Source organism: Protopterus annectens, chromosome 9.part0 (assembly GCF_019279795.1).
Source record: "Protopterus annectens isolate FY-2018-M chromosome 9.part0, PAN1.0, whole genome shotgun sequence".
In the NCBI taxonomy this organism is placed as follows: Eukaryota; Metazoa; Chordata; order Ceratodontiformes; family Protopteridae; genus Protopterus; species Protopterus annectens.
In genome coordinates, this window is record NC_056743.1 from 828,606,542 (window position 1) to 828,628,977 (window position 22,436).

General features: G+C 38.3%; 1 protein-coding gene across 2 annotated transcripts in view; it reads left to right on the plus strand.

Moving 5' to 3' along the window:
* LOC122811573 (ras GTPase-activating protein nGAP-like) overlaps nucleotides 1-22,436 on the plus strand; it is a 580,578-nt gene that overhangs the window by 146,672 nt on the left and 411,470 nt on the right. Inside the window, exon 4 of one of the 2 annotated variants that reach the window (XM_044083499.1) lies at nucleotides 19,194-19,278. In XM_044083499.1, the coding sequence (XP_043939434.1) occupies nucleotides 19,194-19,278 (85 nt within the window). Of the gene's footprint in view, nucleotides 1-19,193; nucleotides 19,279-19,622; nucleotides 19,914-22,436 lie in introns of those variants that run through there. The other variant, XM_044083500.1, reaches the window with a different exon arrangement.

Sequence of the window (22,436 nt, forward strand, 5' to 3'; positions counted from 1 at the left end):
GGCAGGATTAGGAATCAGTAAATTAGAGGGTCAGCTCAGGTTGGACGGTTTGGAGACAAAGCCAGAGAGGCGAGATTGCATTGGTTTGGACATGTGCTGTGGATGCATGCTGGGTATATTGGGAAAAGGGTGCTAAGGATGGAGCTGCCAGGTAGGAGGATAAGAGGAAGGCCTAAGATAAGGTTTATGGATGTGCAGAGTGAGGACATGCAAGTGGTTGGTGTGACAGAGCAAGATGCAGAGGACAGGAAGAAATGGAAACAGATAATCTGCTGTGGCGACCCCTAAATGGAACAGCCAAAAGTAGCAGAAGATTAATACCTAATCACCATTCATAGAAATACCAAGTATTCTACCTTAAAATGGCATCTAATACATCTAACATTATTTTTAGCAATGTCAGAAAGCACTTACAAGTATAATCATATAAATTCTCAAATGCAAAGATGCACACTTTCTAGGTGGAAAAAAACCACACTGTTACATTTAATACCCCACTTTGAAATCATCCATTTGATCAGTATGGAAGGTCTGAAAGCCCATGGCAAACTATTCACATTATGGTGGTTAACACCAAGGTGATGCTATATTTTAAAATGCAAGCATTGCATAGGCAAGGCAGAATTAGAACATTTGGCATTGCCCTCTTTTTGGTGAAGCAGCAGGAATGGTGCATTGTCAGTAAAAAGGCAGCGCTCTCCACCACAGAAGTAGTACCTTAATGATCCTAGAGCCCATTCAATGGCTGAAGATGTAGCTATAGTGCTGTTAGATTTTACACTTAAATACCACATGGAATGCTCCTCTTTACCCAGTCTACGGCATAGTATGGCACCCAGGCCCACTTTTGATGTATCTGAGTACCATGAAATCTAGCATGGTCCTGGGGCACAGGATAGAGTTCTAGTGCTAGAAAGCACAGTTTACTTGATTCTGGTGGGCATACACCCCTTGTTCGATTGGTGAAAAGGCATGCGATAGTGGAAATATTTTATGTAATAACTAGTCAGGCCAAGAATGACCCTCATCTGATTTTAGTTTGTGGCACTGACCTGTCTCTTACTGGCCTCACCTTCTATTTCTATGATTTAATAGTCCCTTTCTTATTGCGTATCTCAGATACCTCACGTCTGTTATCCCAGAATTATATTTGGGGGTACTGACTGTAAGCAATACATGTCTACAGGGGGGGGGGGCAAGACTACTTGAACTTTTGTTGTTGTAATTCAGTCCTCTGTGTCAATTATGATGTCAGCCAAATATGCAGCTGTATGTGGGTCATGAGGCTTAAGCACCCTGTCCTTTAGCCATTGATATGTGTCTTGGCCTCACAGAGTGCCAAATGAGAAAACTGTATACTAGAGCAGTTCTTCAGAGATTGAAGACACACACTTCATCTTAGCTTCTATTAAGGGAATTTATCTAATAATCTTCCCTTAAATTTAGTGTAGTTAGGGACATAGCCTTCCCCATTAGTTCATGTGCCTCTGACCTGGTGTAGCTCTCAGACCTAGAAATGTTATTATGTGTCCTAAGGTAATTGCAGAATATGTGTCTTTCGGCTTTTCCCGGTTAGAGATCGCCACAGCAGAACTCCAGACTGCTCATGATTGGCAGTGGATTTTACGGTGCCGAGTTGCCAGCCCAACCTTCAATGAAGGCACGCCCATTCACGCTCACACCTACCTGCATGTCTTTAACTTCACTCTACTGTGGGGAGGACATGCAGACTCCACACAGAAGGTGCTCCAGTCGAGAATCAAACGGAGAACCTCTTGCTGTAAGGCGACAATGCTAACCACTGCACCACCATGGCTACTAAGGTAATTGCAGAATATAATGGTTCTATTTGTTATTGGAAGCAAAATTATAAGTCTATTCCATTTACTAGCTGATTTTTCAATCACCTCTATCTGTAACATCTATCCACTTCTTAGGAAACTGCTTTCCTCTCAGATTTAGGGATCCTGTAGGGTTTTAGCTTTACATTCTCAAAGATTCATAGATTTATAGGTTTTCACTAAGCTTAAGGCTAAGGAAATTATCAAAACGATTGGCCGCATCACTCAGTAGTGGTGGAAAACTAGATTTTCCCCAGATATCCTACATGAAGTTTTATCCAATCAGTTCTCCTTTGGTTAGTTCTTTTGTGGTATTTTCTTAAAATGATCCAACTTGGAAGTTCTAAAAATGTCTTTGTTTTGAAGTAGAAACTTGTGTACCTCCTTATTTTAAAGTTTTGATGGTTGGAGGTAATCTACTATCATCTAAGATATGGACAATGCATCATTCAGGATGAGCGTCTATGTACTAAAATTTTCTTGTAAGAGAAAAAAAAACATTCACAGACTTCAGGAACATTAGAGACATTAATAATGAAGCTGAATATAGGTTTAGCTAATTTAAAAAAAAAGTTCAATTTTCTAGAGGTTCCTCATAATGATATTAAAAGTTTGTTACTATTCTTTATCAAGTTAGTAAAAACATAAGGAATGGGAATATAATAAAAATATTTAAGAAAAGCAGGAGGAACAATTAATTATGAAGGGTCTAAATTCTGATTTTAATTGGAAAACATTGATTTCATTTATTGTTATATTGAATTATTGATTTTTTTTAAATGTTTTAATTATTTGTTAATTGATTTATCATTTTTATTGGTGTTTCGAAATGTTATACATGGTGATGATTTTTTTGAACGTTAAACCCTTTGAAGGTCTGTTGTGACTGAGGTGCTAGGTTGCATTAAAGTTTTTTTTCTTTTGCTTGTCATCATTGTTGTCATTATTATTATTATTATTATTATTATTATTACTACTAGGGAAAATATCCTCTCTCTTTTCCAGGTTCTCTGACCTCTGGTACCAGACTTATCAAGGTCGTCTGCAGCAGAGCTTCAGGACATTCACATGATACATTTGTTCAGGGCTTCTCTTTCCTTTTGTCTAACTTTATAATTTGTGTTTATTATTCATGTATGGTGTCAAAGCATCCCCGCCAGTTTGGCTAAAAACGTGTTCTTAACCAAAGGGGCTAAAACTAACAGTGGGTTTCCAGCCTGGAACTCTGTATTTCTGGTGTTCCTGTTATATATTCCCTGTTGGGCAGCTTGTGGCCTTTCCATATGTTTGCAGGCTATGGGCATTACTGCCTTTGGTATGCCCTATAGATTAGTGTAATGACAGATGATCTTACACATTTTCAATTTGTCTTACACTCCGCAAGTAGCATCTTGCAAGACCCCAAGCCTTGGTTTTGTCCATACCTAGATGCCCCCTAATACACGGACAGGTGCCCACTTCATTACTCAGCCACTGAAGGATTTGGGTACCAGCAACTGGTATGGCACTGTCCCTTCTTGGTTAGCTTATTCAGCAGATCATTTTACAGTTCAAACCAGGGACAGGATGGAGTGAAGTTTGTAGTAGGCTCTTCTACCTCCACATTGGATACATCCTCCCTGGCTCTATCAGGAGATTTAACCTCCCACTGTTCCTTTTTACAATTTAGCTGACTCACTTGAAATTCATGTAAATCAAGGTTTTCATCTCTGAAGTACTTCTACTGCTAACACAGGGGTCTTCGTGTCCAATTCTTTACCTAAAATGGTAGTTCATACCAATACTGAGTATGAGCAACACTCAGTCCTCCTATTTCAGTAACTTTTCTGTCTGAGCCCTAGTTTTCAACATCCTTCAGGTTTCTTTAGCTTTTTCCATGGGGGATCTTTAAGTATGAGTTAGATCCTCCCAGATTTTTCTGTTTCTCTTGGGTTTCTTTTCCCTTGGAGACCCAAGGGAGAAAAGGCCCATCATGGATTTCAGATAAAATAAAACAGTTATGAATTATAAAGCACAACTAGAAAAATGATACAAAGTACAAGAATAAGGTTGTTACAGTGGTACAAAATTAATGACAATATGTAATACATGTTTCAGAGTTTTAAATGCATAGAAAAAGTTTTACACACTATGAAGATATGAGAGCAGTTTGCAATATAGGCATGAGTTTACCATGGGATGGTAGTAGGTGTATGCTTACACAGAATGCTGTCTACACAGTTCAGGAAAGAAGTAATTTATAAGATGATGTTTTTAATAAGCAGGAGACCATACTATATTAGATGGGAAGAGAAGATTTGGGACTAAAATTATAGGATTCATATTGAGTAGATGAAATGCTCTGTATTGAGTTGGGAAGCATATGCAGATGCAGTTAGTGAGAAGGTTATGTTTCAATTCAGTTTTGAAAGATTTGAAACTTTGGATATGTCTCAGAGGTGTGGGAATAGAGTTCCATTGCCGGAAAATGCTGGTGTATACTGGGTCACCAGCAGCAGTTTTGGTTTTAGCTATGTTGAGCAGTGGTTTGCCTTTAGAGGAAGGGTCTATTTGGGGAGTAGGGATTGATGAGCACGTTCAGGCCTAGACAGTTATCTGGTCTGGAAAGGAGTTTGTGAACTATGTGGATATGGGAATAAGACAATGTGGTAGTTTGAGCCACTTCATTTGTTTGAAGGGCTCTGCAGTGATGGGTTCTATTATGGAAGTTAGATGCAAATTTGACTATTTTGTGATAGAATTGTTAAAGTTTAGATGTCACTACAGTTACATTGATGAAAATTGGGATGACATATAGGAAGGTGGGTATTGGGTAGTAATTAGCAATAATATTTCTAGCAGTTTCTGTAAACAAATATTTTTTCCCTGATAGAAGCTGCCTAGCTTTTGGTTTGTCTTTTTTTATTGCATGTTGGAAATGGTAGTCATATTTCATTTGGTCATCTATTATGACTCCTAGTAATTTAGTGCATGTGACAATCTCAGTTTTTGAGTTACTTATGGAGGTTTTCCAGAAGAGGTCTTTCTGTGTGGAGAACTTTTTCTGAAAAAAAAGTTTTATTCTTACAGATATATTTTTCTTTAACAAGGTAGATCATGTTACCATTTCAACCGAACTAGCAGAAGCATCACATTTCAAATGGTTCCACATTATTTGCATGTGTCTCAGTAGATTTAATATTCACATCAGCTTTACAATCATTGTTATAGAATTTAGCAAGGTGGTCATTCCTCCCTCATTTAAAACAGCAAATTTGCAAATGCTCCTTTTGGATTAACTAGTAATTTGTTGGCTGCTCTCTGTGACTCATTTCTTCATAAATTCTTGCACCTCATTATCCTTTCTACCAGATTAACAAGACTTTCAGAATTTTTGGATCCGACTGACATGCTTACTCCTTAATTATGACTGGCAGAGCTCGTTTTAGTCTTTCAATTCCTGCTATTGCTATTATGTCCCTCAGGCTCTAACCACAAGCTAACGATGTTTAAAGTCAGATAATTGGGACTTCACTGTTCTGCAATTTGAAAAAAAAAAAAAAAAACAGTAATGTAATTTGAGATCTTGGGTCTCCACTCTGACCCCAGCTTGAGCAGGTAACCAATCACGTTTTCATACTCATTTTAAATGCCACCCTTCATGACCAAGAAGTCATGGGGGAATCTACTGAGTTGTTCAGCAAGAATGCAGGCTCAGTCAGCTTTATCTCAACTCTCCTTGCTGAATAACTATGAACCTGCACTATACATGGCCCCAGGTCTTCCTCCTAGGCTAGTGGCTTTAGTGGATGTGCTGCTGTATGTGTAGCTAAAGGTGCAGGTTTTCCCTGGAGAAGTCTGGAGAAGTGTGCTACAACTAGAAGGAGACCATCTGCATGGAATCCTTGTGCCACAGCTACCAGATATGAGGAGCCAGTGCAGTACTGAGGTCCTCAAGGGAGCTCTGATGGTGTCTAGGGATGACTCTCTTGGATCAACAACTGCAGGAAAGGACTGTCATTTCTAAGAGCATGGATTTGTAGCTCTGAATTACAACTGTCAAACCTCTGAATCAGAGAAAAACCTAAAATAAGTACATTGGGAAAACCTTTTTGTACAACTTTGGGAATTCCCAACTATTTCATAACTTTTAAATACAGGCTTACTAATTCAGCCAGACAACTGCAAAGCTTAATTCAGTAAATACAAAAGAACACAAAAAAGATGCAGTTCTTCCTATAGAAAAGGAAGGTATTTTTATTCCTAAATAATGAGCACTTTTGCTCTAACTTTAGGGCTTCATCAGAGCTGCATCCTTTCATGTTAAATTATTATTCATACTCTGAGATCTCACAACATATCAACATATGTAAGGATTTACTTTGAAAGGCGAATCTCATATAATCAAAATCCATTTTCAAGAGACAAAAATCGCGAAAGCTTAAATACCTGAATGGGGAATTTTTCTCAGGGTATGTAAACACTATCCCATCATGCCATTTTTTCCACTGTAGTGCGATCCTGGAGTTGGTTTATATAGTTAGGGGTGTGGGGGGCACAGCCCCCCACCTAGGTGGGCTTTACTTTCTTTGATGTGCGTTTCGTTTAAGTTTGGGCAAGTGTTTACTTACTCTTGGAAAAATTTGCTGTTTGGGTATTTAAGCTTTCGCTATTTTCGTTTTGCGAAAATGGATTGTGATTATACGAGGTCTGACCTTTCAAAGTGATCCCATACATACAAACAGAGCTGTATATCTGTGTGTATATATACACATACACACACACATATGCACTCTCACATAACCATACAACTCATTTATTACTATTTCTGAAGTATTCTTAATTTGCTATATTGTAATTTCTTAGGCTGTTTTTTTTTTTGTTGTTTCCTGTGCTGAACCTGAAAGTGATCCATTCTGACCAGTGTTCTACTCTGGTTAACAATGTGAAATAAAATAAAAATAATATATCTGTCTCCATAAGCAATAGTATATCTATATCGCTGTATCTATCTATCTATCTATCTATCTATCTATCTATCTATCTATCTATCTATCTATCTATCTATCTATCCATCCATCTATATGTTTGTGTATTTATATATAAATATCTTTGCACTTCATTATGTTAGAGATCACTGAATGTGTAATTGATGATGTGAAACTGCGAAATAAAGTCCACTAAAACTAAAGGGGGCAACTGGAATGTTGAAGCCATCATTTCAATGAAGACTGCCTTTATTTAGGTACAATGTCATGCAGTCATACATACACACACACACACACACACACACACACACACACACACACACACACACACACACAAACACAAACACACACATTATATTGTGATTAAGTCACTTACCAGCATTCTTCTTCAGCCAAATATCAAACTCAGAATCTCTGCACACCTTTGCGAAATAATAAATTTAGGCCTGGTCATCGATCTAATAAATACCTTTCCAGCTGGGACCCATGGCCTATATTCATCTATCCTACTTGAACAAAATTCTAAATTGTAACACTGAGTATATGCAATAATATTTTCACTTTATTTTCCCCAACAAGTGTATGTCTCAACTCTGAACTCCATAAAATTATTTCATAGGCAATGCAGCTATCATCACCAGTGGCTATTACATCTCAGCAGCACACTCCCAGGCCAGGGACACATCCAGCCATGACCCACTGCTTATTACCAAGTTCTGTGAAAATATGGCCCCCTGAGTCCAGCTAGTACCTTGACCTCTCCTTGATGACCAAGGCTAGTTTCTTACCACCTCTTTCCTTGCCACTTAAACCCACCCAGGTCAGACTGCACTCACCCTAGTGAAAGGGAGACCATAGACAAGAAGTCTGTGATTAACTCACATTTTAAATAGTGAAGTATTTGTTTCAAACCAGTTATTACTGCTTTAAAACTGAGCTTCACAGGAACAGCTAAAACCAGCTATGAAGGTAGAATTGCGGCAGACACTAAAAACAACCACAAAGTCTTCTATAGTTATATCAAGAATCTGCATGGCAATACCCGGGTTTTCTCTGAGTTACAACACAAGGTTACCTCCTATACTGAGCCAACAGATATTGCCAACATACTGGTCGACAGATTTAGTGCCAACTTTACTCCCCCCCCCCCCAAAGGACCAATCACAATACCGGAGGAATGCCAGGCACCCAGCATTACTGCAGCACAGGTTAAAGCTGCATTGTCCAAGGCCAAGAATACAGCTTCCATGGGACCTGACAATATCCCTGGATGTGTTCTACATGAACTACAAAGTGAACTGGCACAACATCTGTGTGCTCTGTTCAATCACATCCTCACCTCAGGCTTTGTCCCTACCGAATGGCACACTGCCACAGTCATCCCTCTCCATAAAGGGGGAGCGACTACAGACCCTGGGAATTATCACCCCATTAGCCTGACAAGTGTGATATGTAAAGGCTATAGAGCGCATCATCATGGACCTAATGAACAAGGATATAGGGAATCTCCAAACTCTAGATTCCACGCATTTTGGTTTTGTGAAAGGGAGATCATGCCTGTTCAACCTGGTTGACTTTTTTGAGTCAGTCACCAGTGCTGTGGATGAGGGCAAGACAGTTCATACAGCCTACCTTGATCTGGTCAAGGCCTTTGATACCATTCCTCACTCAGGAATTATTGATAAACTCACCAAACTAGGTATCAACTCATATACCACTAGATGGGTTGCAAATTGGCTCACAGATAGAACTCACAGTGTGAAAGTAGTGGACTCCAAGTCAGACAGCTGATGAGTCACGAGTGGAGTCCCACAGGGATTGGTCCTGGGTCTTCTCCTGTTTGGCATCTACTTCTCAGAAGTCCAGGCCAACATGGAGGGACTCTGGCTGACCAAGATGACTGCAAGCTGGGAGCAATTATTAACTTCTCAAGTGATGTAGACATCCTACAGAAAGGCCTCACTGAGACCAATGACTGGTGTCAAGACCATGGTCTTAAGCTTGATACAAAAATCGGGTAGTCATCCCGCATCCAGGAAGAAAGATGTCATCTTCTCTCTCTACTCTTCCCTCATTAGGCCAATCATCGAGTATAATGCCCCATTTGGCACGCACCTCACTAGACACCTGCAACAGTTGGAAAGGCCGCAAAAGTACCTCATGAAGAAAATCCTAGGCCTTAAATAACTCAAAAAACTCCAGCTATTCTCTGTCTCATATTGTTTACTAAGAGGCGATCTCTGCTTGACTTACAAAGTCATGTCTGACCCAGCTCTTCTAGAAATGCTACATCTAAAGAAATCTAAATCCTTCCACATGACACACTCCAGAGACCTCAACCTCATTACCACAATCATCACAACATGCTGGAGGGACAGGTTCATAACGCAGAGACTGCGCATGCTCTGGAGTAGACTTCCCATACATGTCAAGCAGAGCACCTCACTGGCCCTCTTCAAGAGAAATCTTGATGAGTGGATGGGAAATAGAAAGTTCACCCCAGGGATCACTGTAGTGGCTCTACTTAATAGAGGCACTGGGAATTAATGTTGGGCAGCATGATGCCAGGGCACTTCTATGAGCTAGGCTTGTAAAGGCTTCGGGGCCATTAGCCTAGTACACACCTATGAACCTATGATTTACTTTAGTTGTAGTATTCAGAAAAGAAAAAGAAAATGAACTTTTTTTTATTTACATTACTTGTAGACCATTTAATAATTGTGAAATTCAAAGGAAAATTTCCAGGACTGCAAACCGGTGCCTGCAAGATTGATGTTCTACAAAATAATTCTTTGTCTGTTTTCTTTACTGATGCATTACAATAATGTGTGTTTCAATAAAATACATATTTTGAGTACATGTATTCAGTGATATGTGCTTCTATTAAGTATGCTTCCATTGTACGAACAAGAACCTGCCTGCATCGATAGACATAGGTAATCTGTGGGTAGTTTAGCAGCATTTTCTTGTTCTATCACCGGCATCCTGAATCTGAGAAAGGGAGCAGTTTTCTTCCGCAAGTGTCTTTTAAGATCTTGGCAATATTTAATTTTCTTATTGTCTCCACTCTAGACACAAATGGTGCACATATCTATCCATCGACCTATATTTTATTTATTTTTTTATGTTTGTTTACCACGGTAGAGCAATGCTCAACAATGACTAATTTCAGACCCTGCCTGCATTGCTATAGTGGAACAAAGAGTATGAACCAAAAACAGGCAGAGCTTTTACAAAAATAGGAATGTTTAGGCATATATCCTGAAATTATCATACTCCATCTCACCAAAATCCTGATCAAATAAAACTGTTTTCAAAGGTCTGTGGAATCAAGTTTGTGTGGGTACTTCCTCAGCCTCTGTGGAAGCAGTGTAAACAGATACATGGCCTGATAAGCAATGGAAAGCTATTCTCTGATTTCTAGACACACCTCTGGAATCAACAGCAGCCTCTGGGTAGTAGATTGCAATTCTCATAGAAGGAAATATGGCACTAAGAGCCAAGTAAATGGGACCCATGCCTTGTGTGAAAAAATTAATCCAACACCAAGATTCTAAAGATACCATAGACATGGGCTGGCAGCCAATATAAGCTCCACAAAACAGGTGTGATATGGAAATGTGGGGCACCAGTGCTACCTGGCTGCAGAATGTTAGTACAAGCTGCAGTCAGTCAGTGTGTCAGGAAGTCCCAGGTAAGTATTGTTACAGTAGTCAAGCAGGAAGAGACTGTTTATGTAACAAAGGGGAAATTGCCTGTTATAAGGTTGCTTTGCTTACATAAGTGTTTAGGCTTACATAACAGGGAGGTCTATTAAAATATTATTAATGTAGCTTCATCGATTTAAGGTCTTTAATAGATCAAAACAGTATTTAGATATAGACACATTAGATTATCTGAAAATGATACGGTTAAGAAAGTGCTACAAGAAAAAGAAAAAAAATAGAGGCTATCAAAATTCATACAAAAAGAACTGCAGACTTGGGGGGAAAAAAAAAAGAGTATAACACTTGCATAGAAACAAAATTTGTACTAGTCAACATAATTACTGGAGGTCCATAGATATTTGAAGATATATACAAAGATAACAAGACATGGTCACTTTTGCAAAGGAATGTATGAGAACACAAAAGTGGCATATATTGAGAAGCAAAAAATGTTAGTGATGTAGACAAGCAACAAATAATTGAAATGCTAGACCAAATGAGCAGTGTGGAAACTCCAGTACCGGCAATATCACAACACGGTGAGCTGGTGAATCCCCAGGAGATGGGCAACAAATAAAACAGGACACTTGCATAGTGGATAGTCAGTAAAGTAAAGTTCTGGACCCTTCTGCAGGAGACTTCCTGAAATCCAATTTAGGATTGCACAGCAAGGAGAACAGCAGGAAATTGTGAGCATACAGGACACCCAGCCAAGCAAGAACGGAAAGGAACAAGCAGAATACCGCTGTGGAAACAGTTAAGAGAAAAAAATATATAAGGCAACTAAGACAAGTATCATTAGTATAAGAACAGAGAAGAGGTAGTAGATTAGCAAACATCCTAGGGAAGGTAGATGTGATAAATGCAACACAACACATCAAAACAGATCAAGATTGGTCTTACACCATTCCTAATAAACTGAAATACAAATACAAGCAGAAAAACTTAGAAAGCAAAAGGAAAAATATGAAGCAAAAGTGCAAACCAATCAACTTTTTGATGAGCCATAAAAACAGAGAACTGTGAAAGACACAGAAGCAATAATAGCACCTCTTCAAAAGAAGAAATCATTACATTTTGGATACTTACGTATGAAGATCCTGTTGAACATAATAAAAGTATGACATGGGTAGAAGAGTTAAAATAAGCACTAAGAAGCGCTAGTACAGAAGATATGCAGTGGACGGTAGAGAAGATGAGACAGGTTTAAGATGGAAAACCCCAGGTCCAGGTGCACTACCCAACTTCTGGCTAATACTAACATATTTGACCAACGGCTTAGAGTGAAAATTATTTAGATGTACATTCTGAATGGATGCTAACTTGGCTAACAACAGGAAAAACATACTCCCCCTTAAGGCTAAACCTGCAATCCAAACAGAGTGAAAGTTCTAACCCAGGAAGAAAACAATGAACTCTTTGTTCAGTTTAGCAGAAACATTTTTGGAAGGAGGGAGCAGGAATGGAAATCAAACCAGAAGTAGATACAAATCAGATGGCAACAGAAATCGGCAAAAAACCCAAATAATATTTATTTAACAGTTGTTTACTGGGAAAGTCCAGCTGGGACAGAGCCCATTTTCAGCAAAGGCCCAGGGAGAAATGTTCCAGATGCATGACTTTGGAATATGGGAAGAAACAGGAGCACCTGGAGGAAATCCATGCAAATACAGGGCAAGCACACACCACACAGAAGGCACCCCAGATGAGAACTGAACTGGAGAAACTCTTGCTGTGAGGTGACAACACTAATAGCTGCACAACTGCGCACCTAATATAAAGAATATAACCAGAAAAATATGAATGGAAAAAAAAAGGCCACAGTTATACTGAAAATATAGGAAACTCCTGGATCAACCACATGTTCATTAATATTTGATGTATAAATGGTAAAGCAGAGGTGAATTTAAACTAAAAGATGAAAGGTTAATAATGGCATCTCAAGATAGCAGACTACATACATGGTAGTTTACAAAATCTATAAAAAATGAGTAATACAGACAAATGCAGGTTCCATAGTACAGAACTAGAAGCTGTTGTACAGCTTGTGTTTGGGTGCAACAGACTCATGGCTGAGGGTCTGTACACTGAAAGGCTTAACAATATGGCAAGACGGTTGCATTGGGGATTGTGAAAATACTACAGTATATGTTCAACTGAGAAGCACTGGAACCATGAAGAATTACTGAAAACGAAGTTCTGTTCACATGGGATCATCCAATATCAACAGTTAAAGTAGAAGCAAGAAGCCAGATACAGTAGTCAAAGAAAAAAACAAAACAAAAGTGTCATTAATAGTTGAAATAGTTACCCATAACAATTATAGTATCCTGCATGCTAAGAGACACAAAGTTATAACATACCAAAATATGCAAAGAAAAACTAGAGCAATATGGGAGAAAGACACCAGTTAGTTCCAATAGTGGCAGGAGCACAGATATAATAAAAGTAATTTTCAAGCAAACCTAAATATGCTACCAGTATATGTAATTCTATATGAACTGCAGGAGGAGGCAATTCTGGGTATGATGTGCTTGCTGAGACGAGTGCTTTTAACAAGCATCAAAGACTGAAGCAATGCTAATTTCATGAACTTTAATCACACTCCGACTCAGGAATGGGGGCCATTCCTGTCATGGTATTAGAAACCAAAACATTCGAAGAAATTAAGAAAAAGTGAAACATGACAAAGTGCCAATGTTGTTATACTGGAAACTGTGTGAACATTACAACATACAGGCAGCTGGGAGGCATTGGAAGCATGAACCCCAAATGAAGGTGTAATAATCACATGGGATCATCCAATACCAGGAGCTATGAAGGGAGAAGCAAGGAAACCAGGTACTGTTGTTCAAGAGAAAGACAATCAGCACTGATTGCTGGAATTGCTACACTGAGGGCATTATAGTGTCGTATGAACAGAAAATCGTAACGTTAGAAAATATCAAGAGATGCAAGCAAAAACCTAGAGTAAGATGCAATAAGGACACCTGTATAGTTCTGTTGGTACTAGGAGCAAATGGGCATATTTAAAGATGCTACCAGTGCAGGTAGCTATATATGAACTTCAGAAAGAAAGAATTCTGGGTACTTTGTGGGTGCTGTGAAGAACACTCTTGGCAAACATTAAAGAACAAAATTTAATTATGTCTTGATTCAACTATGGGGTCCATTGCTGTCATGGTGTTAAACAACCCAATTCATCTGGAGAAATTAAACTGGGACAACTGCATTAAGTTAGAACAACTGCATTATGTGTTTGCCATACTAAACCTCACAATGTTGTTAATAGGCACCTACAAACACACAGGCACACACACATACGACATGCACAGGCACAGACAGACAGATACATAGAGTCACACAGGCACCAATACAAATACAGTTGCAATCATGCTCCTACATAAACACACACACACACACACACACACACACACACACACACACACACACACACACACACACACACACACACACACACACACAAAACAAACATTGCCTTGCAATGTTTACCTGCTGTGGCAATAACAGACCTGCTTCTGCAATAGGCAGCAATAGTTGCGCACTGTCAAACCGCCCCATACAGCATTAACCAGCAAGCTCAGTATAGCACTACCTACTGGCCCCTTCATACTGCTGTGACCAGTACAGCAGTCTTTGAATTACTCCCTTATAATGTAGTGGGCAGTCCTGCATTATATGTTTCTGAATATCCCCTTTATCCTTAATGCTACTGTACAAGTATAATAAACATACCATATTGTACTGCTTTCTTGGTTTCTCAAATGATCATGTGTTGCATCTTTTTTCCTTTGATCAACAGCACTGTTACTGACAGGCATGCATCTTACAGGTCTCTCTAGTTTCTCCCATTTGTATCCTAGATACTACTTCTGTGCCACATGCAATGGAGCAATTGTTCTGAAGAAAGTCTGTGTATGTTCATAGGGAAGTACTAGACTAACTGCGCTAGTGGGTCATTTTAAGCCTAGCCAATTTCCCTTTCCATTCCATGGTTGATAATTATATATTACACCTAATGAGAATAACTGGGATCGTACTATAGATAATATTCCATGGTTGATAATTATATATTACACCTAATGAGAATACCTGGGATCATACTATAGATAATATTCCATGGTTGATAATTATATATTACACCTAATGAGAATAACTGGGATCATACTATAGATAATATTCCATGGTTGATAATTATATATTACACCTAATGAGAATAACTGGGATCATACTATAGATAATATTCCATGGTTGATAATTATATATTACACCTAATGAGAATAACTGGGATCATACTATAGATAATATTCCATGGTTGATAATTATATATTACACCTAATGAGAATACCTGGGATCGTACTATAGATAATATTCCATGGTTGATAATTATATATTACACCTAATGAGAATACCTGGGATCATACTATAGATAATTTGAGGGGGCACATGCATGGGATAAAGCATTTAGCAGCTGCCTCTATCCATTAGTAGCACAGGGGGCAGTCCTGCAGTAAATCTTCTATTTCCCATCCATAGACCTATGTTGTCCTTGAAAATGAAAAGGGATGAACTTTGTTTTATGTGGACAGGGAGTCTGCTCCACAGCAGTGGTATCCTCTGTGAGATATACCTGTTCCTCCAAACCATTCTGTTGATGTTGCAGAAGAGGTTTGATCCCTAAACTGCATTTTTCTGATACCATTTGACTTGCTGATGTGCAATAAATCCATCAGTGATGGGTCAGAGGATGCCTTGTATGTCATACACAGGTGACAAACTAAATACTTTAAACAAACCAAGTCCACAATAAAAAGAAGATCCAACGTATCACTGAAGACTTGACCACACAGAATTTATTCAAAAAGTAAACGTAAAGCACTTTTCGTCGCTCAATGTTTGAGCAACTTCTTCAGACTGAGTGACGAAAAGCGCTTTACGTTTACTTTTTGAATAAATTCTGTGTGGTCAAGTCTTCAGTGATACGTTGGATCTTCTTTTTATTGTGGACTTGTCATACACAGGTCACCTTTTTGCAATCTGAAGGATATCTAGTGTAGCAGGTTTTGAATCAGTCAAGGTAACATGCTGTTCTGGCCTTGTATCCTTTTAGTACGGTATCTCTGTCGGCATTCAAGTTGTTGCTTATGTCTGGAGAGTTACATGCCAAAGGAGGCATTATATTCAATGACTGACCTAATGAGGGCTGAGTAAAGGGGAGCAATGCCATCCCTAGATCTAGACACAATCCCTTTGTGCATAAGCTATGTAATATAGAAGGACTTTCTTACAATTATAGACAGATGTTGGTCAAATGTTAGGTCACTGTCCCCATAAGTTCCCAAATCCTGAACAACTTGGTCAACTCTTAGGGTTGTATGGTCAATGTGGTAGGTCTCTGGGGGTAGAGGACTTCCCAAAGAATACAATAATGATTTTTTTGGCATTTAATTTCAGGCCATGACTTTGTCACCAGTTATTTATTTGAGACAAACCTTCCTGCAGGATGGTTAAGTCACTTAGGGATTCAATAACTGCTCCTATCTTGCAGTGATCTGCAAACTTAGTCAGCCAGAGCCTTTTTGTATTGGTTTTTACTTCAGAAAATAGATGCCAAACAGGAGACATCCCAGCACAGAACCCTGGAGGACTCCACCAGTGAATGGTCTTCTTTGCGGAGGTAACTTTTCTTTGCGGAGGTAACTTTCCATATTTTAATTATCTGCATCTTATCTGTGAGCCATATGGCAATCCAGTAGGTGGCAGAGGTTTCAAACATAAACCACAGAACCAAATAAGGGTCAAGCGTCGAACCCAAGTAGCAAACGGAAACAGCTCAAAACCTGCCCCATTGCAAAATTTATTGATTACAACATCAAAGGTGTGGTTAGAAAAATACCTCATTTGCCTAAAGATTCTTGAGATTTTTAAGGAATATAAAAGATGATTTATATAAGGAAGATATGTTGTTTGTGACTATTATTGTTAAAGATTGGTTATCCCACACATGGTGGCTTTGGAGTGGTTTAATGAGCGTCTTGTTGTAATGGGTTCTTTTTCTAATGAGAAAATTAATGTTTTAACCACATTGATGGATAGTTTTGAGAAACAATTGTGTTTTTGAGGGGGAATACAACCATCAAATTACAGGACTCAAAATGGGTGCAACATGTGCCCCGGGCTTTGCTAATCTAGTGATGGCAGAATGGGAAAGGAAATTCCTACTTAATTCTAAATATGTTAAGAAGTGGGGTTAATATAGTAGGTTTTTGGGTATCTGTATTTTTTGGTTGGGGACCTAAGAGGATGTGTTAGAATGTATTGGTTATATTAATGGGACCACCCCCTTTGTGAAATTTACCTATGAGGTAACTAATGGCAGGCTATGTTAGTTAGATGTCACTATTACAAAGAATAGTTTTAGTAATGCATTTCTTTCCAACATCTATCAGAAGCCCATGTATTCTAGTTCCCCTATTATATTTTAGTAGTCGCCATCCTTACCTTCAAAAGATGGCATTGGTTAAGGGACAAAAGGTAAGTTTAGCAAGAATAGTTTCAAATGAATACAGAAGTCCTGGTCAGCATGGTTAAAAACAAAGGCTATCCTATTGTTTTGCTTCATAGTATTCAAGAGACAATGTTAAATAAAAGGAAAGATGGCACTTATTCCCCAATTTTCAGTATGAATATTGAACAAGAAGAAGTTGTTAATGTTAGCAGTGGTGAAAAATGTTTCCCTTGTGCTATGACTGCCACATACTCAGTGGACAGTAGAGTAATTAGGGACATTAGTTTTAATAATTGTAAAATATTCACAATATTCTTACTGTTTTAGGCAAGAAACCAAAATGCGTTTATAGAAAAGGGGTTAACTTTAAAACTATAATGCAATAAGTATATGTGTGCCATGAGTTCTAGAACAAAAAAGGTACCTACAAATGTGGGAAATGCAGGCAATCAAGGAAGGAGAAGAAAAATTATATTAATGGGAGGCATATTTTTGGGATAGACGGATATTTTAACACTGAAATGAAAGGTGTTGTACATGTGGCTACATGCAAAATGTTCATTTTATATTGGAGAAACTGAGCAATACTTCAAAACAAGAATTTATTAACATGAGTATGATTGTAAAAATAAAAATATGACAAATGCACTTTAGAGGCACATTAATTTTTATCAAGATCATGGGTTTGTTTTCAAGGTCCTAGAAAAGGTAAAGTAAAATGTGTGTGTGTGGGGGGGGGGGGGTCTTGGAAGTAGGTGCTTGAAAAATGTGAATTAAAAAGGCAATTGATCACTGAAGCTGAAAAAGTAGCTGGACTTGATTATTTTTGTATTATGAGTGTTCTGAAGTTAAAATCTTTAAAAGTATAAATTTTAAGATTTGACATGGTTATTTATTGAGTTGATTTAATTAATTTGATTGAACTGTATTTTAGGTTTGGGATGCATTTAAGGGAAGAATGAATTTTTAATTTAATTGCACATACGTGTTTAAAGTTGAGAGTTAGTTAAAGGTTGCAGTTCTTTTAAGCGGTGTCATGTGACCTGTTTTGACTATTTAAATGAAGATTGTGTTTAATTATGCTAATTCTGAAGAAGTCTGTATCCTAAAGATGAAAGCACTTAATCAGTGAATAAACAGACATGTATTTGTTACCGGTTTATTCTTTTTCTTGTTATTATGGTGCTTTGAGCAATTAGGGGTTTATTCCCAGTTTATGTAGCTTTTCTATTATGCCTGAGTGGGGAACTGTGTCAAAAGCTTTGGCCAGGTGGACGTATGTGGTGCATACCATTTTGCCATCTTGAGTAAGCATGACCTACCCTTGACAAACCCAGACTGAGACAGGTCCAGTGTTTGGAAGTTCCCTATGTCATGGTTGATTAGTTCCATGATAAGTCTTTCCATGGCTTTACACATGAGCTTGGTCAGACTTATGGATCTGTGGAAGGTCCTCCCTTATGCAGGGGGATGACTGTAACTGTTCTCCAGTCACTTGGTACAAAACCTGTATGGAGGCTGAGACTAAACAGTGTCGCTAGAAGTGTGGCTAAATCATGCTTCATATGATTCAAGATGCATCCAGAGATATTGCACTAGAATACTAGATATCCCACAGTATAGTTCTTTAACTATATCTGTAAAGAATATAATTAGTATAAGAAGCTTTTGTATTCTGCCTGACCTTGTTGATATTGTATAACTTAAAAGATTTTGTTTGTACTGCATATACTGGAGCTTTTTTCCATGGGCTTCCACTGAAAAGGGGTGTTTGTGCCCAGATGTACTTCCCTGATCAACAAATATAAAATAAATAAATATTGTCAGGACCCATTGGTGCAGCATTTTTACTTCTGATACCACTGTTAGGACTTGGTCTTGTGTGACAGCTGGATGACAGCCAGATTCAGATATACCTTGAGAGATAGATGGAGGGGAAAGAGGGGTAAAGTTAGAGCTAAATTTATTTAACCTATCGGATATATGACATGTATAACCCATTAGTCAGTAAAGAAATGGCACAATTGTACATCTGAAGGCTACCTCAATTTTTAATGAAAGAAAAACAACAACATAGTAAAGCTTAATCAATAACAGTATAAAAAGTACTATATAAAGAAATGCAGCTTTTTATGATTCATTTTTTTAGTATTCATACAGAGACCAAACCCATGATGGTAGATGCATGAACAGAAATGGCATTCAGCCACTGGCCAACAGACGATCTAATACTGGTGAGTAACTGGAAGCAGCTATCAATAATTACATTAACAGGAAGCAATAGTTAAGCAGCAGTTATCAAAAGCAAGTGATCTAAAAATAAAAAGGGAATAATTTACAGAAAAAAAAATAGTTGTCTTTCAACTATCTTTCAGAGTTAGAATGTTTTTGTGTGTGTGTGTGTGTGTGTGTGTGTGTGTGTGTGTGTGTGTGTGTGTGTGTGTGTGTATCGATGCATATATACACAAAAGGTACATTTACGTGAGTGCATTCTACAACTGATACGGAAAGAAAATGAGCACAGGAAATGGTGACAGAGAACACTAACTGAAACTGGTTTCAACGATTTCCTTTGGCTTAACAACAGGCTGCCTGGCTATCTTGTCTTCTTGGTTTGTCACTGCTCATTTCTCTGAAAATTGAAATCGAAATGAGGCTTAGTTGGATATAAAACAAGGCACGTTAAAAAAGGAAACAATACAAAAAGTCTTTACAGAAACTGCATCAAGCCAAGAGGTTGGCATAGTATGTTGCTTAGAGAGAGAGAGTGAGTAAGTCGTTGGGTGTGTGAGCCTTTGAGGAACAGGTGTTGCTGAAAACACACTCAGTATGGGGTTGAAACGCTTGCTTTCCTGTACAGCAAGGACAGGTGAGTAAAAACTGAACAAACTCAACAAATTTAGGCTCTTTGTTTCATTCTAACTTTGGGGTAACAGAAAATATGTTTACTGTATGATTTCTTTTTTATATCATACTCATATTTCCTTTATCATAGTCTTGAAATGGGGAAACACAGAATGAATAATATCTTATTTTAAAATGAAAGTCTTTATTACCTATAACAACTCTCAGCCTGTGATGTGTTCACATACCGGATTTCATTGATCTAATGAACAAGCAATACTTATCATAAAGTTAGGTAAAAGCCAAAATACTGTCAAAACAGCAAATTAATCATTTTTATGTGGAAAAATATATGCTGTTCAATAGTACATCCTGGAAAATACACAAAAAATAATTTACAGCAGCAGTTTAAGTGGTAGAAATGTATTTCGTTCTATCCCCTTACCACTGTTATCAGTCAAATTAGATAAATGCTGAATTTGAGTCTTACTAATTTTAAAATATAATAAATATGTACATTTTTGTACTGATATCCTATTATTAGCTAAAGTGGGTGCCTAGTTTGGGGCCAAATTATAGGATGCATACGACAAATGAGTGTTTTTTTTTACTTTTTTCTTCTTCTATATATTCAAGTTCAGATACTTTTGAGTTTTAATGAGGACTTTTCCAGAACTTTACTTCGGAAAATTATTGTGCATGGTTTAGCATTTTTGGCATGCAATAACAAGTCATTAATGTCACAGACACTTAAAAGACTAAGTAACAAAGAATGAACTGCTCTATTCAGTGGGTGTCTGAGATAAAGGTAGGTGCCACAGGACTATAAATGAGCAAGGGAGAAGAGATTTGACCTATGGAACTATAGACCAGTTACTCTAAACTGTGTAGTAGGGAATGTAATGGAAAAAACTCTGATGGGCACACTGAGATACTTCTTAGTAGACAATAATGGGAGGGACATGACTCGAGATAGATTCAGAGTCAAGAACTCATGCCATGTTAGTCTGATATGATATAGTGACTGGATTACCAGCAAAGTGGAGAGAAAGAAAAAATAGTAGTTTTTTTTGGGGAGGCAACAAAGACACTTGATTTAGCCCACAAAAAAAGGCCATCCATAAAGCTCAAGAAGGTGGAGTGGGAATAGGGTCTAAAATGGCAAAATGGGTAGAGAACTGGCTAAGAGTTCTGCTACAAAACCAGGAGGTAATCAGAAGCTTGATGCAGAAGACAGTGGTAAGACCAGCACTATTTAATACTTGCTAGTGTAGTAACAAGACAGGGTGAAGAAAAGATAAAGTTGTTTGCTGACAGCACAAAGGTTGAGGTGGTCATACAGGAAGAACCCACCCAATAGCTGACATTAGAAGGATGTAAGCAGTGCAGAGAAATGGTATTCGGGAAAAACCAGAGCAAAAGAACCAGCGGTAGAATATGAATGAATGTTGGTGTTAGACTTGGAAGTACTGCAGAATAAAATTGCAGGTATTAATTACTATAAGCATGAACTGTAAAGAGTAGAATGAGAGCTCCATAGCTACAGCAAGCAATATTATGGAATGTGTCGTACAGGAGTGTGACATAAGTGATGTTATACTAAACAAAGTCTTAATATGACCATGTATTGTGCACTGCCAGCAGCTGTGTGAGCCAGGGCCCATGCAGGTAAATTGAGAGGGGGAAGAATAGTGCTAATGAAGGAAACTAAAATGATCAGAGGCATGGGACGTGGTGCTACAATGAGACTGCTATCCTTATATATATATATATATATATATATATACACACACACACACACACACGGGTTCCCTTCACATGGTCGACATTTCAGAATGTCGACATTCATATGGCCGAGACCATATGATCGACATTCAAAATATTGACTATGCGGAACCTGCATCTCCGTACAGTGCAGAATGGAAATATTTACATCTTCCACACTGTAGTGCGATCTTGGAGTGGATATATTTAAGTTCCAGGGGGTAAGGGGGGGGGTCAGGGGGGCCCTGCTAGCAGTGTGATGGTAAGTTTTTTTGTGTTTTTTATTTTTTATTGTATGGTCTACATTTCGAATGCTGATCATATGGTCTTGGCCATATCAATGTCAACATCCTGAAATTTTGACCATATGAAGTAGATCCATATACACATATACGTATGTGTGGGCTTTGCGTGTCATGTCATGTGTGCTATATTGTGCATTTTGTTAGCAGGGCTTCTACACTGCAATGCTAGTTCATTGCAGGATGCCGGCATTTCCTTCAGGGGGACTGGCACACAGTGGGAAGTGTGATTGTTTTCCCCCTTTCTCACTGTTGCGTGATCTTGGAGTTGGTATATAAAATAAGCAGGGGTTGTGCGGGGTACAGGATGGCTTTACCCCTGCATAAAACATTTGTTTGCGCTTTTTTTTTTGCTGATTCTTTGATTTTTCCACTATGGGTGCTCGATTTAATGAAAGCTGATATAGTGGGGTGGCAATTTATTGACACATAATCCTACATACTTAAGGAAAGGAGGTCACGTGGGGAAATATTACAAATGC